Source organism: Ambystoma mexicanum, chromosome 13 (assembly GCF_040938575.1).
Source record: "Ambystoma mexicanum isolate Mex_15411 chromosome 13, UKY_AmexF1_1, whole genome shotgun sequence".
Classification (NCBI taxonomy): domain Eukaryota; kingdom Metazoa; phylum Chordata; class Amphibia; order Caudata; family Ambystomatidae; genus Ambystoma; species Ambystoma mexicanum.
This window is the reverse complement of record NC_090938.1, coordinates 802157528-802177091: the sequence shown is the minus strand read 5'-3', so window position 1 is coordinate 802177091 and position 19564 is coordinate 802157528. Positions and strand designations below refer to the sequence as shown.

At 51.8% G+C, this 19564-nt stretch overlaps 1 protein-coding gene across 3 annotated transcripts in view; it reads right to left on the bottom strand.

The window, feature by feature from the left end:
• Positions 1-19564, bottom strand: part of DAXX (death domain associated protein) — a 281310-nt gene that overhangs the window by 39567 nt on the left and 222179 nt on the right. For all 3 annotated transcript variants that reach the window (XM_069635217.1, XM_069635216.1, XM_069635218.1), the window contains exon 7: positions 6621-6813. In XM_069635217.1, coding sequence (XP_069491318.1) covers positions 6621-6813 — 193 coding nt within the window. The remainder of the gene's footprint in view (positions 1-6620; positions 6814-19564) is intronic.

The window sequence follows — 19564 nt, the reverse complement described above, 5'->3', positions numbered from 1 at the left end:
CACATTCTGGACCCTGCACCAGTCACAGAACTTTCTCCAGCGGCAACGGTACAGAGATTTCATAGCGGGTCTTCTGGCCGAAAGCAACACCTCCATCACATCTTCGGGGATGTCCCAATCCTTATTCCTCAACCTTTCAGATACCAATCATGAAGGCTGAGAGACTTGACCTCTGGATGGAGAACCCGACCCCCACTCCCATGAGAGCAGATCGTCTCGGTAGGGAAGACGGCGTGGAGGGCAGATGGACATGTCTAGAAGGTCCGGGTACCACGCTCTCCTGGCCCATGCCGGAGCAATGAGGATCATTCGGGAACCGAACCTCCGTAACCTCTGCAACACTTGCGGAATGACAGGGACTGGAGGAAACGCGTACAGCAGTGGGAAGGACCACTCCACTACGAACGCGTCCCCCAAGGCTCCTCTTAGGAGAAATTCCCGCAAGCAGGATATCTCGCACTTTTGGTTCACACTGGTGGCGAAGAGATCCACTTTTGGGGTTGTGAGAGACCATGCTCTGCCTGCTCAGAGCTTCCGCCGCCGCGTTTTCGTCTCTGGCGAGATGAACTGCCGAGATCGAAATTTCCTGCTGGATGGCGCCGAACCAGAGCTGCATCGCCTCCCTGCACAACGGGAGTGACCCTGCCCCCCCTTTTTTGTTGAGGTAGTCCATGGCCACTGTATTGTTAGTCATAATCAGGACATTCTACCCCTGCACAGAGGGCAGAAAAGCCTTCAGGGCTAGCTTGACGGCCCACAGCTCTAACAGATTGATGTGGAGTCTCGACTCCGACAGAGTCGAACGACCGCTGGCTGTCAACTCGTTGGCATGAGCGCCCACCCTGGGAGGGATGCGTCCGTCACGATCATCACCTCCGGCCATGGTTGCCAAAATGGTGCTCCCTTCATCAGATTGCCTTCGACGGCCCACCATAGAAGATCCTGGGCGTCTGAGGTCAGAATCTGAACGGGATCTGACATCCTGCCGCAGAACTGAGCCCACTGCAGAGATCTCATCCTCAGCCTGGCCTCTGTCGCAAGGAAAATGCAGGATGCCATGAGGCCGAGCAACCTCAAGAACACGAACGCCGGGAGACTCTGGGCACGTTGAAACTTGTCCACCATCTGCAGAATGTGATGAGCCCTCACCTGGGGAGGCGAACACTGCCTCAGGGATGTGTCGAACACTGCTCCGATGTATTGGAGCCGCTGGGTAGGTGTCAAATTTTACTTCTTTAAATGGAGGGAGAAGCCCAGCTTGTGAAGGGAGTGGCAGGTGACGGGCAGATGATGCAGGGCTTGGTAGGGAGAGCGCGCCCTGTTCAACCAATCGTCCAGGTAGGGGTAGACGTGAATCCCCCCCTTTCCTGAGATACGCTGCCACCACCACCACCATCAGCTTGGTGAAGACCCTCAGGCAGAGGTCAATCCGAACGGCAGGACCCGAAACTGAAAATGCGAGTCGCCAACCGCAAACCTCAGGTTCTTCCTGTGCTTAGGATGAATCGGCACGTTAAAGTAAGCATCCTTGAGGTCCAGAGACACCAACCAATCCTGAAGTTGAAGGACCTGGAGGACTTGAGAGTTACCATCTTGAACTTGTCCTTCCTGAGGAGGTTGTTCAATCAACGAAAGTCCATGATGGGTCTCAACCCCCCGTCTTTTTTCGGGATCAAAAAATAAGGGGAATACAATCCCTTGTTCTTCTCCGCTACAGGCACCAGTTCTATGGCACCCTTCTCCAGCAGGGATAGGATTTCCTGCACAAGGAGCGGATCCAGACGCTTCAAAGAGAGCTTCCCCAGTGGATTGTCGTGAGGCCTCTGTCAGAAGAGAAGACAGTAGCCGTGGGCTATGATCTCCAGAACCCACACATCTGAAGTAATGGCCCACCAATCTCCAAGATGCTGCGCAAGTCTGCCCCCAACCGGCGAACCATGGCACATGGCCTCATGACTGAGCAGACGCGGCTGCGCCTGAGGGCAAAGCAGCAACTGCCCAAGCGGCTTTGGCACCTCGAGTACCTTGCTTTCCACCCCAGGTACTCCTACGGTGGCCCCTTTGACTGGCAGCTCCTCTCGATCTACCAAAGGAAGAGTAGTACCGAAAGGAACCTCCCCTCCATTGCTGTCCTCTATGACGAAAAGGCGGAGGTTGACGTACTGCAGCGCTCAAAGACTTTGCTGCAGCTTTGGCGGTCTACAACCTCTCAAGGCTCTCGTCAGCCTTGCTGCCAAACAGATGATCCCCATCAAAGGGCATGTTCAGAAACCAGGATTGCACATCAGGAGCAAACCCCGACTTCCGCAACCACGCAAACCTGCGGATCATGGTGCTCGCAGCCATGGACCGGCTGACACAGTCTGCCGTGTCCAAACCCGACTGAAGGGATTCGCACATGGCATCCTTGCCGTCTTGCACGAGGGCTAGAAAACCATCCCTTTCTTCCCCTTCTGGAATATGCTCAGCCGTCAAATACGCGCAGATCCACAAAGTGTGTGTAAATCTCGCTAAGGCACAAGTGGAGTTGGCCGACTTCAATGCCATACCCCCCAGCCGAAAATACCTTCTTCGCCCAACCATCAAAGCGCTTATCATCCCTATCAGGAGGGATGGTAGGGTATGCAGCCTGCTTCGAGGAGGCTGTAGCCGCCTGCACCACCAAACTCTCTAGAGTAACTATTGGATGGGCGGTATTTCTTCGGAAGAGACTTATTAACTGCCGGTAGACACTCCGGAGCAGTCCAAGCCGCCGCCACCCTGCTTTACAAAGCCATGTGAAACACCAGGTCCGTGGGCGGACCTTGATCCAGAATGTCCGTCAAATCATCCTGCGCAAACTCAACAGGTGGAGCAGACCACCTCAAGTATTCTGTCACCCTTGACATGGGACGCCGATAGGAGGAATCTGCATGCGCCCCAGGCTCAGGTCGGCCAAACTCCACCTCCGGAGAGGTGTCAAGGCTACTAGCGTCATGCAATGACTGACTGAGTTCCTCCATCTGAGTATGCCCAGACAAAAGGTCATCAGGGACATCTGGAGGCACAGGCAATGCCATCTCCTCATCAGACAGTTCCTCAACCTCTGAAATCTCCTGTAAAGGTTGGAAAAACTCCAATCTAGGAGGTGGAAAAGAATAGGGCTCAAAAACAGGCCTCAGACCTACTGGCAGCCTTCCTCTGAGGTTCCACAGCCCTCAGGGGCACCTCCGTCAAATCCTCCACAAACGGCGTTGAGGGCGCCAAAGGAATCGGCATCTACCGATGCGCCGACGGCATTGAGGACTTCTCCCGAGGACGGAGCCCCGAGTGTGTCCCTCCACGGACACAGCGCCAATGTCTTCTTGGAAGGCTTCACAGGTTCTGACGGTCTCGATGTCATCGAGGACCAGGACCTGGCACGGCTATGGCGATCTCCCTTGTCCGAGCAGGACCTCGACAGCTCCCAATGATCGCGCCGACCGCCCAAGCCCAAAGGCATGCGAGTGGTGGACCTAGCCCGTTCCCCGCCGGCTCCTTTCGAAGGCGCGGCAGGTACTGTGCCTTGCGGCTCGAAAATCGCTAACATCGGCTGGCGGAATGCATCCCATTCGGCCGGCGACGAAGACTTGGTGGGACAAGTCAACCGTCTGGCGGAGTCCTCCTCTGACGGGGAAATCGACCGGTGACGGCGCTTCCTAGAATGCCTCGACGAGGCAGAGGAATGGCGGGAACCACTCCTAGACTAAGACCCCCTAAGTCGCCCCTCGAGTCATCGGTCAAAAGCCCAGCAGACTTCGATTTACGGGGCTTAGACAGCCTACCTACCTACCTACCTACCTTCCATTTCCCCTTACGTTCCCGCAAGGCCTTAGACGTCAGGGACTGGCAATCCTCGCAGGCGGTGGCGTGGCTTTCGCCGAGGCACCAGAGGCAAATGCCATGCGGGTCCGTGATGGACATCTTCGAACCGCAGTCCCAATATTTTTTAAAGCCCGACTTCGGGGTAGTAGAAGATGAAGACATCGTACACGAAGAATCGAGTGCGCAGAGATTCCGAAGCAAACACATTTGCGGAAAAAACTGAACTGAGGCTACGGGCGCCGTGTCCTATATATAACATCCGGTGACCTCGACCCTCGACAGAGGCCCTTGAGGGACAATGGATCGATGCCATCGACGCAGGACGCCCTCTGCCAAAAAAATTCCGAAGCAGCACAGCTGTGGACATTACCGGTCATATATGTGGAATACGTTGGAGGACACAATCCCTTCGAAGAAAAATGACTAAGAATTTCACGCTAGTACCGGTTGATGTGATCAAAGTAAAGATGGTGAAAGTGAAGAAATGGCATTCTGTATTCTCAGAACCCAAGGAGGTAGTGAAATATCTAGATTCTTCTATTTTCGTCAAAGGCAGTGGCATTTGGAACAAGGAGAGTGGCCGTTAGGCTTATAAGGAAGGTGTTGTATGGTCAGCAAGGGGAAGGTTGAGTGCTGAGTTTGTCTAGTCTTGTAGAAGTCTGGCAGCAAGGAAGTGTTAGGAATGCATCTCCTGCTGACCTTTGTCATTAGTTAAATCTGTAAATATGTTCTTGCCATTTATTTATGGTTCATGCATTGGCCTTCACATAATGATGATAGGATAGCTTATTTATAATGCGCTTAATACCCTGAGGTTTCTAAGTGTGGACCCGGGGATCGAACCACCGTTGCACCGTGTCTCTTGCTTCCAAGGCGAGCAAGTTATCGCCGAGCTATCCTCCCAGGACATAAGGTTCAAGTGTGCAAATGGTATGCTTTTACACTGCTGGAGAATATGCATCACCAAGGAACTTGAGTCGGGGGTTCCATGGAGTGCCAGTTGGAGTGGGCAAGCAGCTGGGGGTCGCTGCTAAAGCAGTCTCAGCTTGTGTGACTATAATAAAGTCACTATACTTTAATCGCAACTTGTGCAGAGCATCTCTTAACTGTTTCAGGTGATTCCAGCAGTCATAAGGATAACAGGACTAGGGATGTAACGGTATAACGGTATACCGTTAAAGATACCGTGAACCACTTAATTGAACAATAATAACCGTCACATTGTGTATACCGTTATACCATTCATACCGTTAAGTGTGCTTTTCAATCTTATTTGGAAAGGCTGCAGTAAGCAATTGCTGCATAGTCTTGGTTTTGCACTGTTGGATGTTCCGTCTGCCAAGTAGTTTCAGTTGGAGCAGTTTTTAATGCCATTTCATAAACCACACGTGCCTTACACAAAATCAATATGTTAGCAATAGGAAGAATAGATACAGTGCCAAGAAGGAAAAGGGTTTACTTTGGGGTGGCGGCTTTGGGGTTTATATATTTATAATGGATAATGTTCTCTAAACATATGGCAATGGGGGATTTCCCTGGTTCTATCATTGAATTTACATATAATAAGTCACACTGCGAAATTCACTCATCTCTGTGGGTATTCCCTGCTGCCATACCAAAGGGTAACATGTCAGTGATTACTGAACACCTTTTGGCCCGCAAGTAAACTAAAGTCTGTAACGTAAAAACAAAGTGTGTGCGCACAAGCGTATACTACCATCAGCCTCCATTGATCTGTGGCATGCAGGTTATCAAGATGGCAACATGTTCATCTTCACCAGTAGCCAGTGGGGAAGCAAGAAGCCTAAATGACCACTTAAGAAAAGCTTTTCAGTTTGCTTTGCCAGTTGCAGCAGGCCTCCACCCCACCCCCTCTCCTCTCCACACGTGTGTTTGTGTTTGGTGGAAGCAAGGCATTTCAGTGGAAAGTATGTTGAAAACCCAATTCTGGCCCTGGGTGCCTGATTTTGTTTGTGATGATAAATCTGTCAATTTATGACCTTTTAGAAAATATTTGTTAAGATCAGTTAACTCCACCTGCTATACCGCGATAACCATGATATACCGTCATTTGGCAAGAAGGTTATCGTACCGTCATAAAACGAATACTGCGACACCCCTAAACAGGACTGCTGCTTTCAGCTTGACGGCGGGATGTAATGCTACTGGTTCAGCCTAGCAATACATATTAATAACCAAGCTACTCAAAAGCCCCCGAACTACCTTTCCCTAGCCCAAATAAAATCACCTTTCAATCTATTGCACCTTCGCACTACATACACACTGACTTCACCAGAGCTGCTTAGAGCACACTGCACAACATGCCACAGCCTTATCCAAATCACATAGTTCCTCCCCCATCAGATCTGCAAGTCTCTGGTGCCCCACCACTGTCATCTACTAGATCTTGGGTAGATGTCATCATGCTTGCAACTGCTTGTGCAGTTCACTGATCTCAAAGCTGAAACTTCATCAGAAATCTGCACAGATCCACAGTCCAACATCTCTTCACACGGTCTCACTCTTATACCCAGTATGCCACCTCCTCACCTAGATGGCCCGGGTGACCCAAAGCGACTAAGATGTTACTCAGCCTGACAGAGCGGATTCCTAGGCCAGCATCTACCTATACAAAGTGGATCCCTTGCCTGCTACTTCCTCACACAGGTGCTTTGGTACCTCCTCAGTAACAGCTCAGCTGATTCCAATCCTGCACATCTTCACACACAGCAGATGCTCAGCCACATCCACATAAGGCACAGAATTTAATCTCATACCTTTGTGATTTTGTGCTGCTGCCTGGAGCTGAATGAGGAGCTGGTCACAAGGCTGAGAAAGGTGGAGTCTTGTGTGGAGTCTACACTAGGTGCAGGGCTGTGTGGAGAAACGCAGGTGACATGCAAGTTTAAGGAGAGGTTTGCTTCATCATCATCTGAGTCAGAGTTGATACTGTGCACCTCCACAACACTGCTGTAAAGAGAAGAAAGGAAACCTTTAGATGTCAATTCATTAACCCGAGTGTTGCTCTATCACAGTAGGCACAAAAATGAAATCAGCTCACCAATGACAGAAAAGACCCCAGGATCGACTTTCAAAAACATCCTTCATACCAACTGTGGAGGCCTGGCCCACTAAGCAAGTGTAAAAAGCTGAAGGTTTCTTAGCTGCAAAGTTATTTTTGCAGCATGCCTGTTTTAGCGGAACATGCTCTGCAGATGTGCATCAGTACCCAGCTCTCTCTAGGACATCCATGTTCCACCCACAGTGCTCCTGCGATGCCCTCTGCAGATTGCATTTTCAATACCTACCAATGCCCCTGTACAGGGCATTGGTGAGGAGCAAAATGTAACAATTCTTACAATCCATAGAAATACATGTTAAGGCTATTCTTAGGCCTTGTTTTTGAAGGGAAGATGCATAAACCCTCTTGGTTTACAAGGTGTTTCCTCCAAGTTATGCCGACTCTCCAAGTGACAATCTGGATGTGCAGTCATGGCACCTTTCAGAATGAGAAGCCGGATTTAAAAGTACTGTAAACAAAATAGAGTAAGGCAATGTCCACACAATATAGCCGTAAAATTATATGCTTTATTATAATAATGATGTGTTATTTATATAGCGCCTTAATCCAAAGCGCTTTACAGAGCACTTATTTACACACAATATCACCCAACAGAATTTTGTACTCATTTATCATCCTCGGAAGGATGAAAGGTTGAGTTGGCCTTGCCGGGATTCGAACCTGCGACCTGCTGATCACGCTCAGATTGCAGCAGCAAGCACTCAACCCGCTGAGCTATCTTACCGGTATATTATGAAGTTGCGCAAAAGTAAATGACAATAAAACAAAGTCAATTCTGCAAGCTTTTCAGAGTATGGTAAATGACAGAATAGCAATCTCACAGGATGACATTTTTGCACAGGTCCTTAAAGTACAAGTGAAGTTGTAAATGAGAATCACAGTCAACTGTAGGAAGAATTCCCTATGTCCCAATGTTGGTCCAAAGGAAGCTATAGGCCAATCTTAACCAATGGAGTTAAGTAAAAGGTTGGCAGGCGGTAAGAGGGATCCAGAGAACACCTAGAGAGAAATCCAGTCACAAGGATTAACACACCACCCCTTAGCACTGGATATTTAATCAGTGTGGTAATGTCACCAGAAGAACTACAGAAGTTCTGTTCTAGGGGGCCAGGATTAGCACATGTGCCCAAAGCCATGAAACAAAGGAACCAAAGCCCTAGAGTCAGTATGGTATGCAGACGCATTCAACAGAACAAAACAATTCTGTTCGGAATAGCACTGGTCCAGGGCCTGTACAACAAGAATCTGCAACCTGTGGCCCTCCAGATGTTTTAGACTGCAACTCCCATCAGGCCCTGCCAGTCTAGTCAATGGAAAGGGATCATGGGAGCTGTAGCCCAAAACATCTGGAGAGCAAAAGGTTTCAGATCCCTACTCTAGAAGGAACCTCAGAACCCGGTTTTGGTCATCTAGATGGTCCTGAGCCAGCACAGGTCCCCTAAAGCGCGTGGAGGACTGAACCTCAACTTCAGAAGAATACGAGAACATTAAGCTGAAGATCCAATTAAGAATTCGAGTCTCTTAGTTGCATCCTAGTGGAGTGTGCAGAGAGGGGGCTTGGACCAGCAACAGGGAAGGTCACAGGTGTCAGCCAGTTGGGCAAGGGATGCAAATCAATGCCTGTCCCACAGTGGGAAGAACCAAAGAGCACACGCGAAAAAAGCAGTATCTTCGCTCTCCAAGCAAAGTTTCTTCAGAGGCAACAGCCACACCAAGAGGATGCCATGCCCCGATTCCAGGGTCAAGTAGCACAGGGGTGCACTAAAAGGTGACGAAAGATAAAGACGTCTTTGGGGCAACAAATCTCTCCAATGGATCTATGGAAAAAAGCACCAAACAAGGTTCCTTCTGGCCATCAGAGAAGAGATTCACTGTCTGGTTCCTTGGAAACCAAAAGATCCATTGAAGATCTTCTGTCCTCTCTGGGTGAGCTGTCTTTCGGAAAGCTTCAGGATCAAATCACACCAGTTAAAGCAAGGTGTAGTGTGGTCACCATTTGTGGCCAAACCAGAGAGGTAAATGGCCTTAGCCTCCAGTCACTACTCGTACACCAGTAAAACTTTTGGCATATACCCAATGAGCTGTGGCCACCAAAATTATTCAATAAAATCTTGCAAGTGACTAGACCAGATTTCGACTCCAAAGAAATCCCAGACCACTGCAGGCACCTGTCTAAACTCACATTAGGAAAGGACATGACATGGTACTTCCTGGTTCCCAATCAATCACAAAATAGCAACAAAGAACAGATGCCTGCCCACTACATTTCCAAACCTTAAGGAAGAGGGATTCTAAATAAATCTAAATTGCTACGACTCACGCAATCACTATATTAAGAGTACAATGCCACTAACCAAAACAAGTACACCTATCTGGGTCAACTTGCAGGCAAGGGAGACAAAGAGGTTACTTGGTCGCAGCCCCGCGGCCCCACCATACAGATCCCTATAAACCCACATACATTGAAGATGTGTGTCCCTTTTGAGATTTGGAAGGAATGCACTGGGGAAAAATGGGGCATTATCAAAAACAAGCCAAAATGTTTGGGGTTTTAAGAACAGAGACAGAAAGGAACAAGCTACTTACCTGTAACAATTGTTCTCAGTCATGCGTCTGGCATGGATTCACATGTTCCTGATTATTCCCCATCGTCAGGATGGGAATCCTCGGTAAAAGAAAAACTTTCACTTACAAAACTATTTCTTCCATAAATCAATCACTGTCCTCCCGGTCATACTGCCCCCAGCCAATGACAGCCCTCTCCCTAAGCCCCTCCTCTGGCAGCCATGGAACAAGTTACTTACCTGTAACTGTTCTCCAGCATGGGTCTGGAATGGATTCACATGCTCATGAATATTCCCCATCGTCAGGCTGGGAATCCTCGGTAAAGAATAAAAAATCAGTATCAGTTTCTTTTCTGATCTGTCTTTTAGTAGTAACCAATCACTGATCTCTGGGTCAGACTGCCCCCAGCCAATGACTGCCCTCTCCCCAAGCCCCTCCTCGGGCAGCCATCCTCAGATTTGGTAGCACGTAAAGTGGCAGTATGACAAAGTGAAGAGCCGCAGAGGGGAAGGAGGGAGGGTTCGCATGTGAATCCATGCCAGACCCATGCTGGAGAACAACAGTTACAGCTAAGTAACTTGTTCCTTCTCCAGCATGGGGTCTGGCATGGATTCACATGCTCATGAATATAAGAATACATAGCAGTATACACCATGCACAACCACGGGAGGTGGCAACAGGCTCAACATTAAGTAATACAACAACTCAACATTAAGCATCTCTTACCTCCTCACCAGGCTCAACTTAAGCGAACAGGTTGCGCAGCACTCCTAGGCCGACCCTGGATTCCTCCCTGGAGTCCCGATCGACGCAGTAGAATCTTGTGAAGGTGTGTGTCGACCTCCATGTAGCAGCCCTGCAGATATCCAGCAGGGGCACAACAGACAGGAACGCCGTGGTAGCAGCAAACGCTCTGGTCGAATGGGCTCTCGGAAGGCCGGGCAGCGGTCGGTTTGCCAACCGGTGACAGTGCATGATGCAGCCGGAGAGCCATCTGGAAATGGAAGCCTTTGTGATAACCTTCCCTTGATTCACAGGTCCGAAGTTCACAAACAGCTGTGATGTCTTCCGAAAACTCTTCGTACGGTCCACGTAGAACTTTAGCGCTCTAGCTACGTCCAGCGAGTGCAGTCCTCTCAGCCTGCGACTAAGGCGACGGGAAGAAAACTGGCAACACCAAGGGCTCGTTGAGGTGGAAGTCCGACGGCACCTTGGGCATAAAGGAGGGGTGCGTCCTCAGCACCACCCTCGTGTCGTGAAAAGTCAAGTATGGAGGCTTGCAAGATAGGGCCTGGATCTCTCCCACTCGTCGTGCGGAGGTGATGGCCATGAGAAATGCTGTCTTCCACGACAGGAACTTCAACGGCGCCGAATGCATAGGCTCGAATGGGGCCCCCCCCATGAGCCTGTTCAGCACCACGTTGAGCTCCCACGCCGGGGCGGGGCCTTCACCGGCGGGAACGATCGGAATAGTGCCTTCATAAATTCCTTCACCAGGCGATGAGACCACAAGGACGCCCGTCTTGTAGTTCTGGTGTATTGGGAGATGGCAGCCAGATGTATCTTGATGGAGGCGTGAGCCAGTCCAGCTTTTGCCAGCGACAGTAGGTACGGCAATACTTGAGGGGCTGTAACCCGCAGAGGGTTAATCTTCTGTGCACGGCACCAGACAGAGAACCTCTTCCACTTATGTCCATAGCACTTGAGAGTTGAGGACGCCCTGGCTTTTGCAAGAATCTCTCTGCAGTAAGCCGGGATATCGTATCCTCCAAACTCTAGGAGCCAAGCCTGCAAGTTCAGCGACTCCGGGTCGTGATGAAGAATGGCGCCTCCTTCTCTCGAGAGAAGATCCGCGTCCGTCGCCAGCTTGATAGGTGGGGACGCTGACAAGCCCAGAAGGTCCGGGAACCAGATCTGTCTCGGCCACGCCGCTGCGACGAGGATCACCCTGCACCTGGACCTCTTGAGCTGGTTGATGAGACGGAGCAGCAACGGAGGGAACGCGTACAGGAACAGGCCGTCCCAAGGGAACGAGAAAGCATCGCCCATGCTCCTCGGCTGTGTTAACCTGCTGGCGAACCTCTGGCACTTGGAGTTCGTCGCGAACAGGTCGATCTGGGGTTTGCCCCATCGTTGAAAGAGCCGATCCACCTGGTCCTGGCGTAGTTCCCACTCGTGGCACGAGCGCAGCTCCCTGCTGAGTGAGCGGCGATGGTGTTTTTTATCCGTGCCAGGTGGAAGGGAACCAGTCCGAAAGGCAGGGCTCTGAATTGGTAGCGACGCCCCTGGACTACAAATCTGAGGAACTTTGTGTCCTTTTAGAATGGGGATGTGGAAGTAAGCATCCTCCAGGTCCAACGACGATAGGAAGTCGCCCTCCTCCAGCTGTCCCAGCACGTGCTGGAGAGTGACCATCCTGAATTTCTGTGCCTTGATGTACTTGTTTAACCGACACAGGTCCAGGATGGGGCGCCAACCGCCTCTCTTCTTTCTGACGAGGAAGTACCTCGAGTATACTCCAGAGCCCCGGAGCCTCTTGGGGACGAGCTCAATGGCACTCTTGAGCATCGCCTTTACCCCCAACAGCAGTTGAGGGACGTGATTCTCCTTCCTGGCGACGGGAGAAATGCGAGGACACTTCTTTTGAAATTCTAGCGAGTGTCCACAGGCCAGGGTGTCCAGCACCCAACTGTCGGTGGAGATGGACTCCCACACGCTGACGAACCTCGATAGCCGGCCTCCCACCAGGGTGCTTCGGTGGGGGCCCGACGCTACGGCCGGTTCAGTCCTGCTTGGAAGAGGCCTTGCCGCCTTGGCCTACTTGACAACGGTGGCGAGACCCTCCTTGCTTGCCGCGGCCTCTGTAGGCCTGGGACGAGGAGCGGGCCGCCTGGCGGTACGTAGAGGAGCCACCGATGGATCCCTTGGAGGCTCCCTGTCTGCCTCCGGAGCTCCGAAAGGGCCGCCGTTGCTGAAGGACTCCTAGGGCTCGGGTTGTCCCTTTGTCAGTCTTGATGGCCTGGATGGACTCATCCACCGTCTTCCCAAACAGGTTGTTGCCGTCGAACGGCTTGTCCAACACTCTGGTCTGGACGTCCTGGCGAAAGTCTGTCGCCTTGAGCCATCCTCGTCGAAGGCAAACCCTGTTGCCCAGCTGGCGAAATCCGGTATCGGCAATGTCCGTTGCCTCTGTTATGGCATGATCCGACGCCACCTCACTTTCCTGCAGAATCTGTAGCGCCTCCGCCCGCTTGTCGTCCGGTAGGAAGTCTAGCAGGGGAGCTATCTTGAACCAAAGCTCCCTGTCTTAACGGGCCACAATCGCTAAGGCATTGGCCGCCTTAATCGTCGTCGCCACCGACGAGATGACTCGTTGTCCCATGGAGTCCAACTTCTTGCCCTCGCTGTCCGGACGTTGAAGCCGCCGCACCCGCCGCTTTCTTCTTGGCTGCTGCCGAGACGACCGAGTCAAGCGTAGGCTGGGCCCCGAGGCACAAGGGGGCAGCATTGGGGACCCCGTACTACTTCTCGTACCTGTCCCTTTTGGTGGGTGTCGTGGAAGGGTTCTTCAGGATAGCCAGCCCCTCATCCCAGATGTCGTCTAGCAACGGTACCGCGAGGACCCTCTTTCTCTTGGCCTCCCGTCGTTGGTAAAGAAAGCCTTCCTTTTTCTGTTCCTCAGGGCAGAGCTGGAAGAGCTTGGATGCCCTGGCTATCATGGAGTGGAAAGAGCCAATTTTGTCGGGCGGAGAGGCCCGAGGGGGGTGATGAAGGAACGTCCGTTGTATCATCACCACCGTCGTCGTCTGTCCCCATATCATCCCGAGGGTCCGGCGAGGGGGATGAGGGGTCCACAGGCCTCGTGGGCACAAAGGGCGGTGCGGGGTGGACTCTCCTCCGCTTGTTCGGAGGGCTTCCCGACGGTCCTGGTTCTGGATCCTCCGTCGGGTTCCGTGGTAACCTCGTCCCTATCTCAGTACATAAGGATTGTATCGCCAACAAAATGGCCGCCGAGCTATCCTGGGGCTCTGGCAATGGCTGCAACGGGCGGGATGGCTGCTCCACTGGGCCCTCGCCGTCTTCGATCACATCAGCAGGAACCTTCCCCTGGGATCGAACCTTCTCGTTGAGGCCTTTCACAGTTTCCACCAGATCCTCCTCGGAGGCTGAATCCGAGTCCGTAATGGCCACCGCCCCCCCCCTTTTTCCACCGGGGTCTTCACGCGGGTCTTAACCATGGGCTGGAAAGAGGATTCCCTCTGCGGTGGCAGGGAAACTCTGGGCCCCGAGGCCGCCTCCACTGGCGTAGTCTCTGCCGGCTTCGCCAGGGCCGCTGCAACCTCGATAGAGGCCTTTGCCGGGTGGATCAAGGCCCTCACCACCTTTAGGTGCGTCCTGGGCCTTCGCTTTGGGGGGAGGGTCATCCCTCACTCCCACTCGGCTCCCTTCGAGATCGACCGGGGCCTCTCCAGAAGCTTACCCGGGTTCTCGGACTTCCTCTTCCCCGAACCAGAGCCCTGGCTCGTGGTTGATCTGCCGGGGAAGTCGCGCCCTGCTTGGCAGCCGAAGAGCCCGACCTTTCGGTGCCCGCGGACTCGCGGTGCTTGGCCTTCTGTTGGGCCCCCGTCGCCGGGGCACCCTCACAGGAATTAGAAGACCGCTCAGGCTTTTTCTTCGCCTTCTCACCTGCTGTGCCCTTCTCCAGACAGGCGGCGAGGCGAGAACAACGATCTTGCTTGGTCCGTTCCGACAGGTTCTTGCAGAACGCACAGTCCTTCTCCACGTGCGTCTTGTCCTCATGAAGGCAGTAGAGACATCTTGAATGCTCGTCCTCCTTGAAAACATTTTGCAATCCGCATCCCGGGCAGCTCCTGAACAGCTTGGATCCGGGAGTCGAGCTTCCCTTGTCCTGGGCCATGTCCGTTGAGGTAGGCCTCAGATCTTCTGGAACCTCCGAGAAGCATAACTCGATGAAAACTTCACCCTTGAGGGGTGTAGAAGAATTCCGAAACGGGTCCCCGTCATCGGAAGTGGAAACGGTGGGGCTTGAGGCTCGATTAAACCGAAAAAATGAGAATCCCCTGAAAAAGCGCAAAAACGCAGTAAAAGCTCAAGAGCTAAAGCACGAGGACTCCCAACACTTGAACGTGCGGTAAAAATCTGAGGATGGCTGCCAGGGGAGGAGCTTAGGGAGAGGGCAGTTATTGGCTGGGGCAGTATGACCCAGAGATCAGTGATTGGTTACTACTAAGAAAGACAGATCAGAAACAAAACTGATAATGATTTTTTCTTTACTGAGGATTCCAGCCTGACGACAGGGGAATATTAATGAGCATGTGAATCCATGCCAGACCCCATGCTGGAGAACTTCCGATTTGGTAAGCACGTAAAGTGGCGGTATGACCAAGAAGAACCGCAGAAGGGAGGGAGGGGGTGGGGGGGGGCGGTTCTCATGTGCATCCATGCCAGATGCATGCTGGAGAAAAATTGTTATAGTTAAGTAACTTGTCCTTCTCCAGCATGATTCACATGCTCATGAGTAACGAATACACAGCAGTGCAACAATAGACAAACACAGGAGGTAGCAAGGCTCAACAGTAGCAATTCACTCATACCTCTGGATTAGACTCACCTCAAGCGAACAGGTTACTTAGCAGTGCTTGGCTGACTCTTGACTCCTGGAATCCCTGTCGACGCAGTAGAACTTCGCGAAGGTGAGTACCTCCACGTAACAGCCCTGGAGATGTCCAGCAGGGGCACACCAGCCAGGAACACCATTGTCGCTGCAATCGCTCTGGTGGAATGGGCTCTCTAACGGCCGTGCAGCGATCGGTTAGCCAGCCAATGATCGTGCATAATGCAGCCGGAGAGCATTGGACAAAGCCTTACCATGGTTCACAAGACCAAAGTTCACGTACAGCTGTGAAGTCTTTTGGAAACTCTTGTGCGTGCCACGTAGAACTTTAGGGCATGAGCAACGTCCAGCGAGTGCAAGGCTCTCAGCCGGAGACAAAGGTTTCGGGAAAAAATAGATAAAAGGTTTGAGGTGGAATTCCAACAGAACCTTCGGCATGAAAAGAGGTGCATCCGCAGCACATCCCTAGATTTGTGGAAAGTCATTTATGGCTGTTTGCAGGACAGGGCCTGCATCTCACCCACCCTGCAAAAAGGACCAACTGCAAAAGGCCCAAAAAAAGATCATGGAGGAGCTGACAACAAAGTCTCCTCCCCTCTTGGTTACTACTCCTTACCATAACCAGAGTATGGACAAAAGAGGACTCCGTCAGTGCTGAAAGGGCTCTGCCCCCCCCCCCAGCCCCCCAGCCCCTTGGAACCAGATACTCAGCCTGATCGACATTTTGGGTTCAGGTTTGAGGATTCATCCACGACAGATGCAGGATATTTTTAAAAACCTGCATCCTACAAACTGCCCCTGAGAATTGCTTCCATCCAAGTACATATTAGAACAAAGGGACCCTTTTGTCCCTTTCCTCTGCAGATATGTCAACTCCTCATTTCAAACCTGCCTTATCCCACAATCTATAAAGAGCACTGTGGTTACACCTCTATTAAAAAAGGTGGGTCTTGAACCTAATGTGGCTAATCTTGGGCCCATCACAAACACCTTATTTTTCCTTAAGCTAACTGATAAGGTTGCGACTGTACAGCTTCAGTCTTCTGTCTTGGGAGTGGGCACAGGAAACAGTCTGGCTTTAGGAGCTTTCACGGTACTGAAGGTGCATTGCTCGATCTACAGACCCATATGCTCTCCAGGTTGGAACATAGCAAGTCAGGGCTGCTGATGTTACTATCCATCGGCAGCCTTTGACTTGCTAGACCATAGAATCCTCCTGAACCGGATGGCTACTATGGGGGGACTTTCCATGGAGGTCATTAGATGTCTTAGGCCATTCCTTGAGGGTTGCAAGTCGCACGTTTACTGGGCCGACAGTGCGTCCGATGTGGAAATCATCACTTGCGGTGTACCACAGGGGACTATGTCTTTCCCCCATTATTTAATATCTACATCATCCCATTGTGTAACGACCTTGAGTCGTTAGATCTATTCTTTTGTAACTATGCTGACAACTTCCAACTTGTTCTGGGGATCATGAGAAAGACCAATTGATGCTGGACATAGTGTACCAGATTATCAAGGGCTGGATGTCAACGAATTGTCTTTGTCTGAAAGCAACCAAGACAGAACTTATGTTGTTCGGTCCTCTGCAAGTCAGAGATAACCTGGGTCATGTTTATGCCAGTTTTGAAATTGATGGCAGTCCGATCATGGAAGTACAAAAGGTCAAGACCCTTGCTACCTACCTAGAAGGCCTGGACAGTGATGCCCATGTAGCAGCTATTACCAAAAGCACTAATTATCACCTTAAGGTGCTACGGCAAGTAGCACCAGTGGTCTCCATAGAGAATCGCACCAAACTGTCAGAGTGTTAATCCTCCCTCGCATAGACTATTGTAATGCCTTGTTGGGAAGCGCAAATAGGACATTCAAGGACTACAAAAGATTCAGAATGCTGCTATTTGCATCATTTTCCAGATGAAGCACTCCGAACCGACATCGGCAGCAAGAAAGGAATTGCACTGGTTACCGGTCACAGTGCAGATTCAATTTAAACTACTGTGCATTTGCCACAAGTGAGTCTTTGGAAATGCCCCAGCCCATTTGAAAGATGGAGTGAGCAATTACCAACCCACAAGAAATTTGAGATCATCCAGTGACCCCCCCCACCCCCTCCCTGTGAGCCTCATCAGAACCACATTAAGTTCCCACACCGGGGCAGGAGCCTTTGCAGGGGAAAAGAACAGAAAAGTCCTTTAAGGAATTCCTGGACGATGCAACCAAAGTGAAGACCTTCCTGGAGACCTGGTGTAGCGGTAAATAGCAGCCAGACTGATCGAGGCGTACCCCAGTGCAGGCTTGGCCAAGGATAACAAGCACGGAAGAATCTGCAGGCCGTGACCCTCAGACGGGTAATCTCCTGCGACTGGCACTACATAGCGAAACACTTAAACGTGTAACCGTAGCACTTCAGAGTCAATGATGCCATGGCCTTGGCAAGGACCTCCCCGCAGTCCGCTGGCAAGTCTAGCCTCCAAACTCTAGGGCTGCAGGAGCCAAGCCCTCAAGTTGAGCGATCCTGGGTCGTGATGCAGGATTGTGCCTCCTTCTCTGGTGAGAAGGTCCTGGACCACCTGTAGCTTCATCGGCAGCAACACTGACAGGCTGAGAAGGTCCGGGTAATAAATCTGCCTCGGCCACGCCGGGTCAATGAGAATCATCCTGCACCGACACTATATGAGTGTCTTGATGACTCGTAGCAGGAGAAGCAACAGAGGAAACGCATACAGGAACCTCCCTTCCCAAGCGAAGGAGAACGCGTCCCCCCAGGCTCCTCGGCTGATGGAATCTGCTGGCGAACTTCTTGCATTTGGAGTTTGCCACCGTTGCAAACAGGTCGATCTGTGGCCTGCCCACTTGGTGAAGATGTGGTCCACTTGGTCCTGTTGAAGTTGAACTCGTGCCAGGAGCGCAAATCCCTGCTGAGTGAGTCCGCAATGATATTCGACTCCCATTAAGTGAAGGGGAACGAGTAACATTTCCTGTCAGACGGCCCCGCGCGACAGTTTCTTCGCTTCTTTGGAGCGGGTGGCCGGGGAGCGAGTGTGCCCCTTATTTCCCGATGTAGAGCATTGTGGTGGTGTTGTCCATGAAAATCCTCACCACCTTCCCCCTTCAGGGACGGAAGGAACGACTTGAGGGCCCAGAACACTGCCCATGGCTGCAGGATGTTGATATGGAGAGCCTTCTGCTCCGGCAGCCACTGGAGGCTACTGGCGTGAAGACGTCCATTGTGGGCTCGCCAGTCTTCCAGGGAAGCGTCCATTGTGACCGTTGGAATGGAGGGTTCTGAAACCATATGCCACGGGCGATGCTGGATCGGTCGCCCCACTACCTTTTTGCCCGACGGAACTCGTTGCCCAGAGGGATCTTGTCTTAAGTTTCCAGACACCTGCACGTAGCGAGTGTCCAGGAACTGCTGAAGAGGTCCCATCTGTAACCTGCAGAGCCGGATGAGGTAGATGCAGGATGACATCATCCCGAGCAACGACTTGATGGTCTGCACCGTGGCCATCTTCATCAGCAACAGCCGCTGCATCTTCCCCTGAATGGCCGCTACCCTCTCTTCCAAGGGCAATGCTAGGCAGGACACTATTGAGCTTGGCTCCCAGGACCAGCACTTCGATGTTGTCAAGCAGGACATTGGATAATTGATGGACAATCCCAGATCAGACGGCCAAATCCTGTGAGCGGGCTCGGATGAGTCAGTCGACGAGGTACTGGTACACATGAATCCCCGTAGACGCATATGGGCCACCACCGGTGTCAAGCACTTCGTGAACACTTTGGGGGCTGACATTAAGCTGAAGGGTAGGGCCTTGAATTAGTAGTGCTAACCCTGCAATACAAAGCGCATAAACCTCAGTGTTTCCTGTGAATGGCGATGTGCAAGTAGGCATCCTCCAGGTCCAGTGACATTAAGCAATCCCCTCTTGCCAGTTGGCCAAGCATGTGCAGCAACGGGACCATGCTGAATTTGAGACTCGAGTTACTTGTTTAGACGTTGCAGGGTCTAGAATGGGCCTCCAGCCCCCCCCCCCCCACTCTCTTACCAAGTAGTATCTGGAGTAGACACTGGAAACCTGGAGTTGCTGGGGAACCAGCTCCATCACCCCTTTTTGCAGCATGGCCCGTACTTCCTCCAAGAGCTGAGGGACGTGCTGCTCCTGGCGGGCCACCAGGTGGGATCCACAGACAGCTGTGATGAAATTCCAGGGTATGTCCTTGGGCGAGAGTGTCCAGCACCCATCAGTCAGTGATCTTTTCGCACTTGCTGAGGAACTTCTTAAGCCAGCCTTACACTGGGGTGCACGGGTGAGGGCTTGACGCCTTGGTCGATTCAGGCTTGCATCGGCATCCTGGCTTACTGGTGACAACGCTGATGATCTCGTCCATAGGCCTGGGAACGGCCTCTGTGGGCTTCCTGGGTCGTGGAT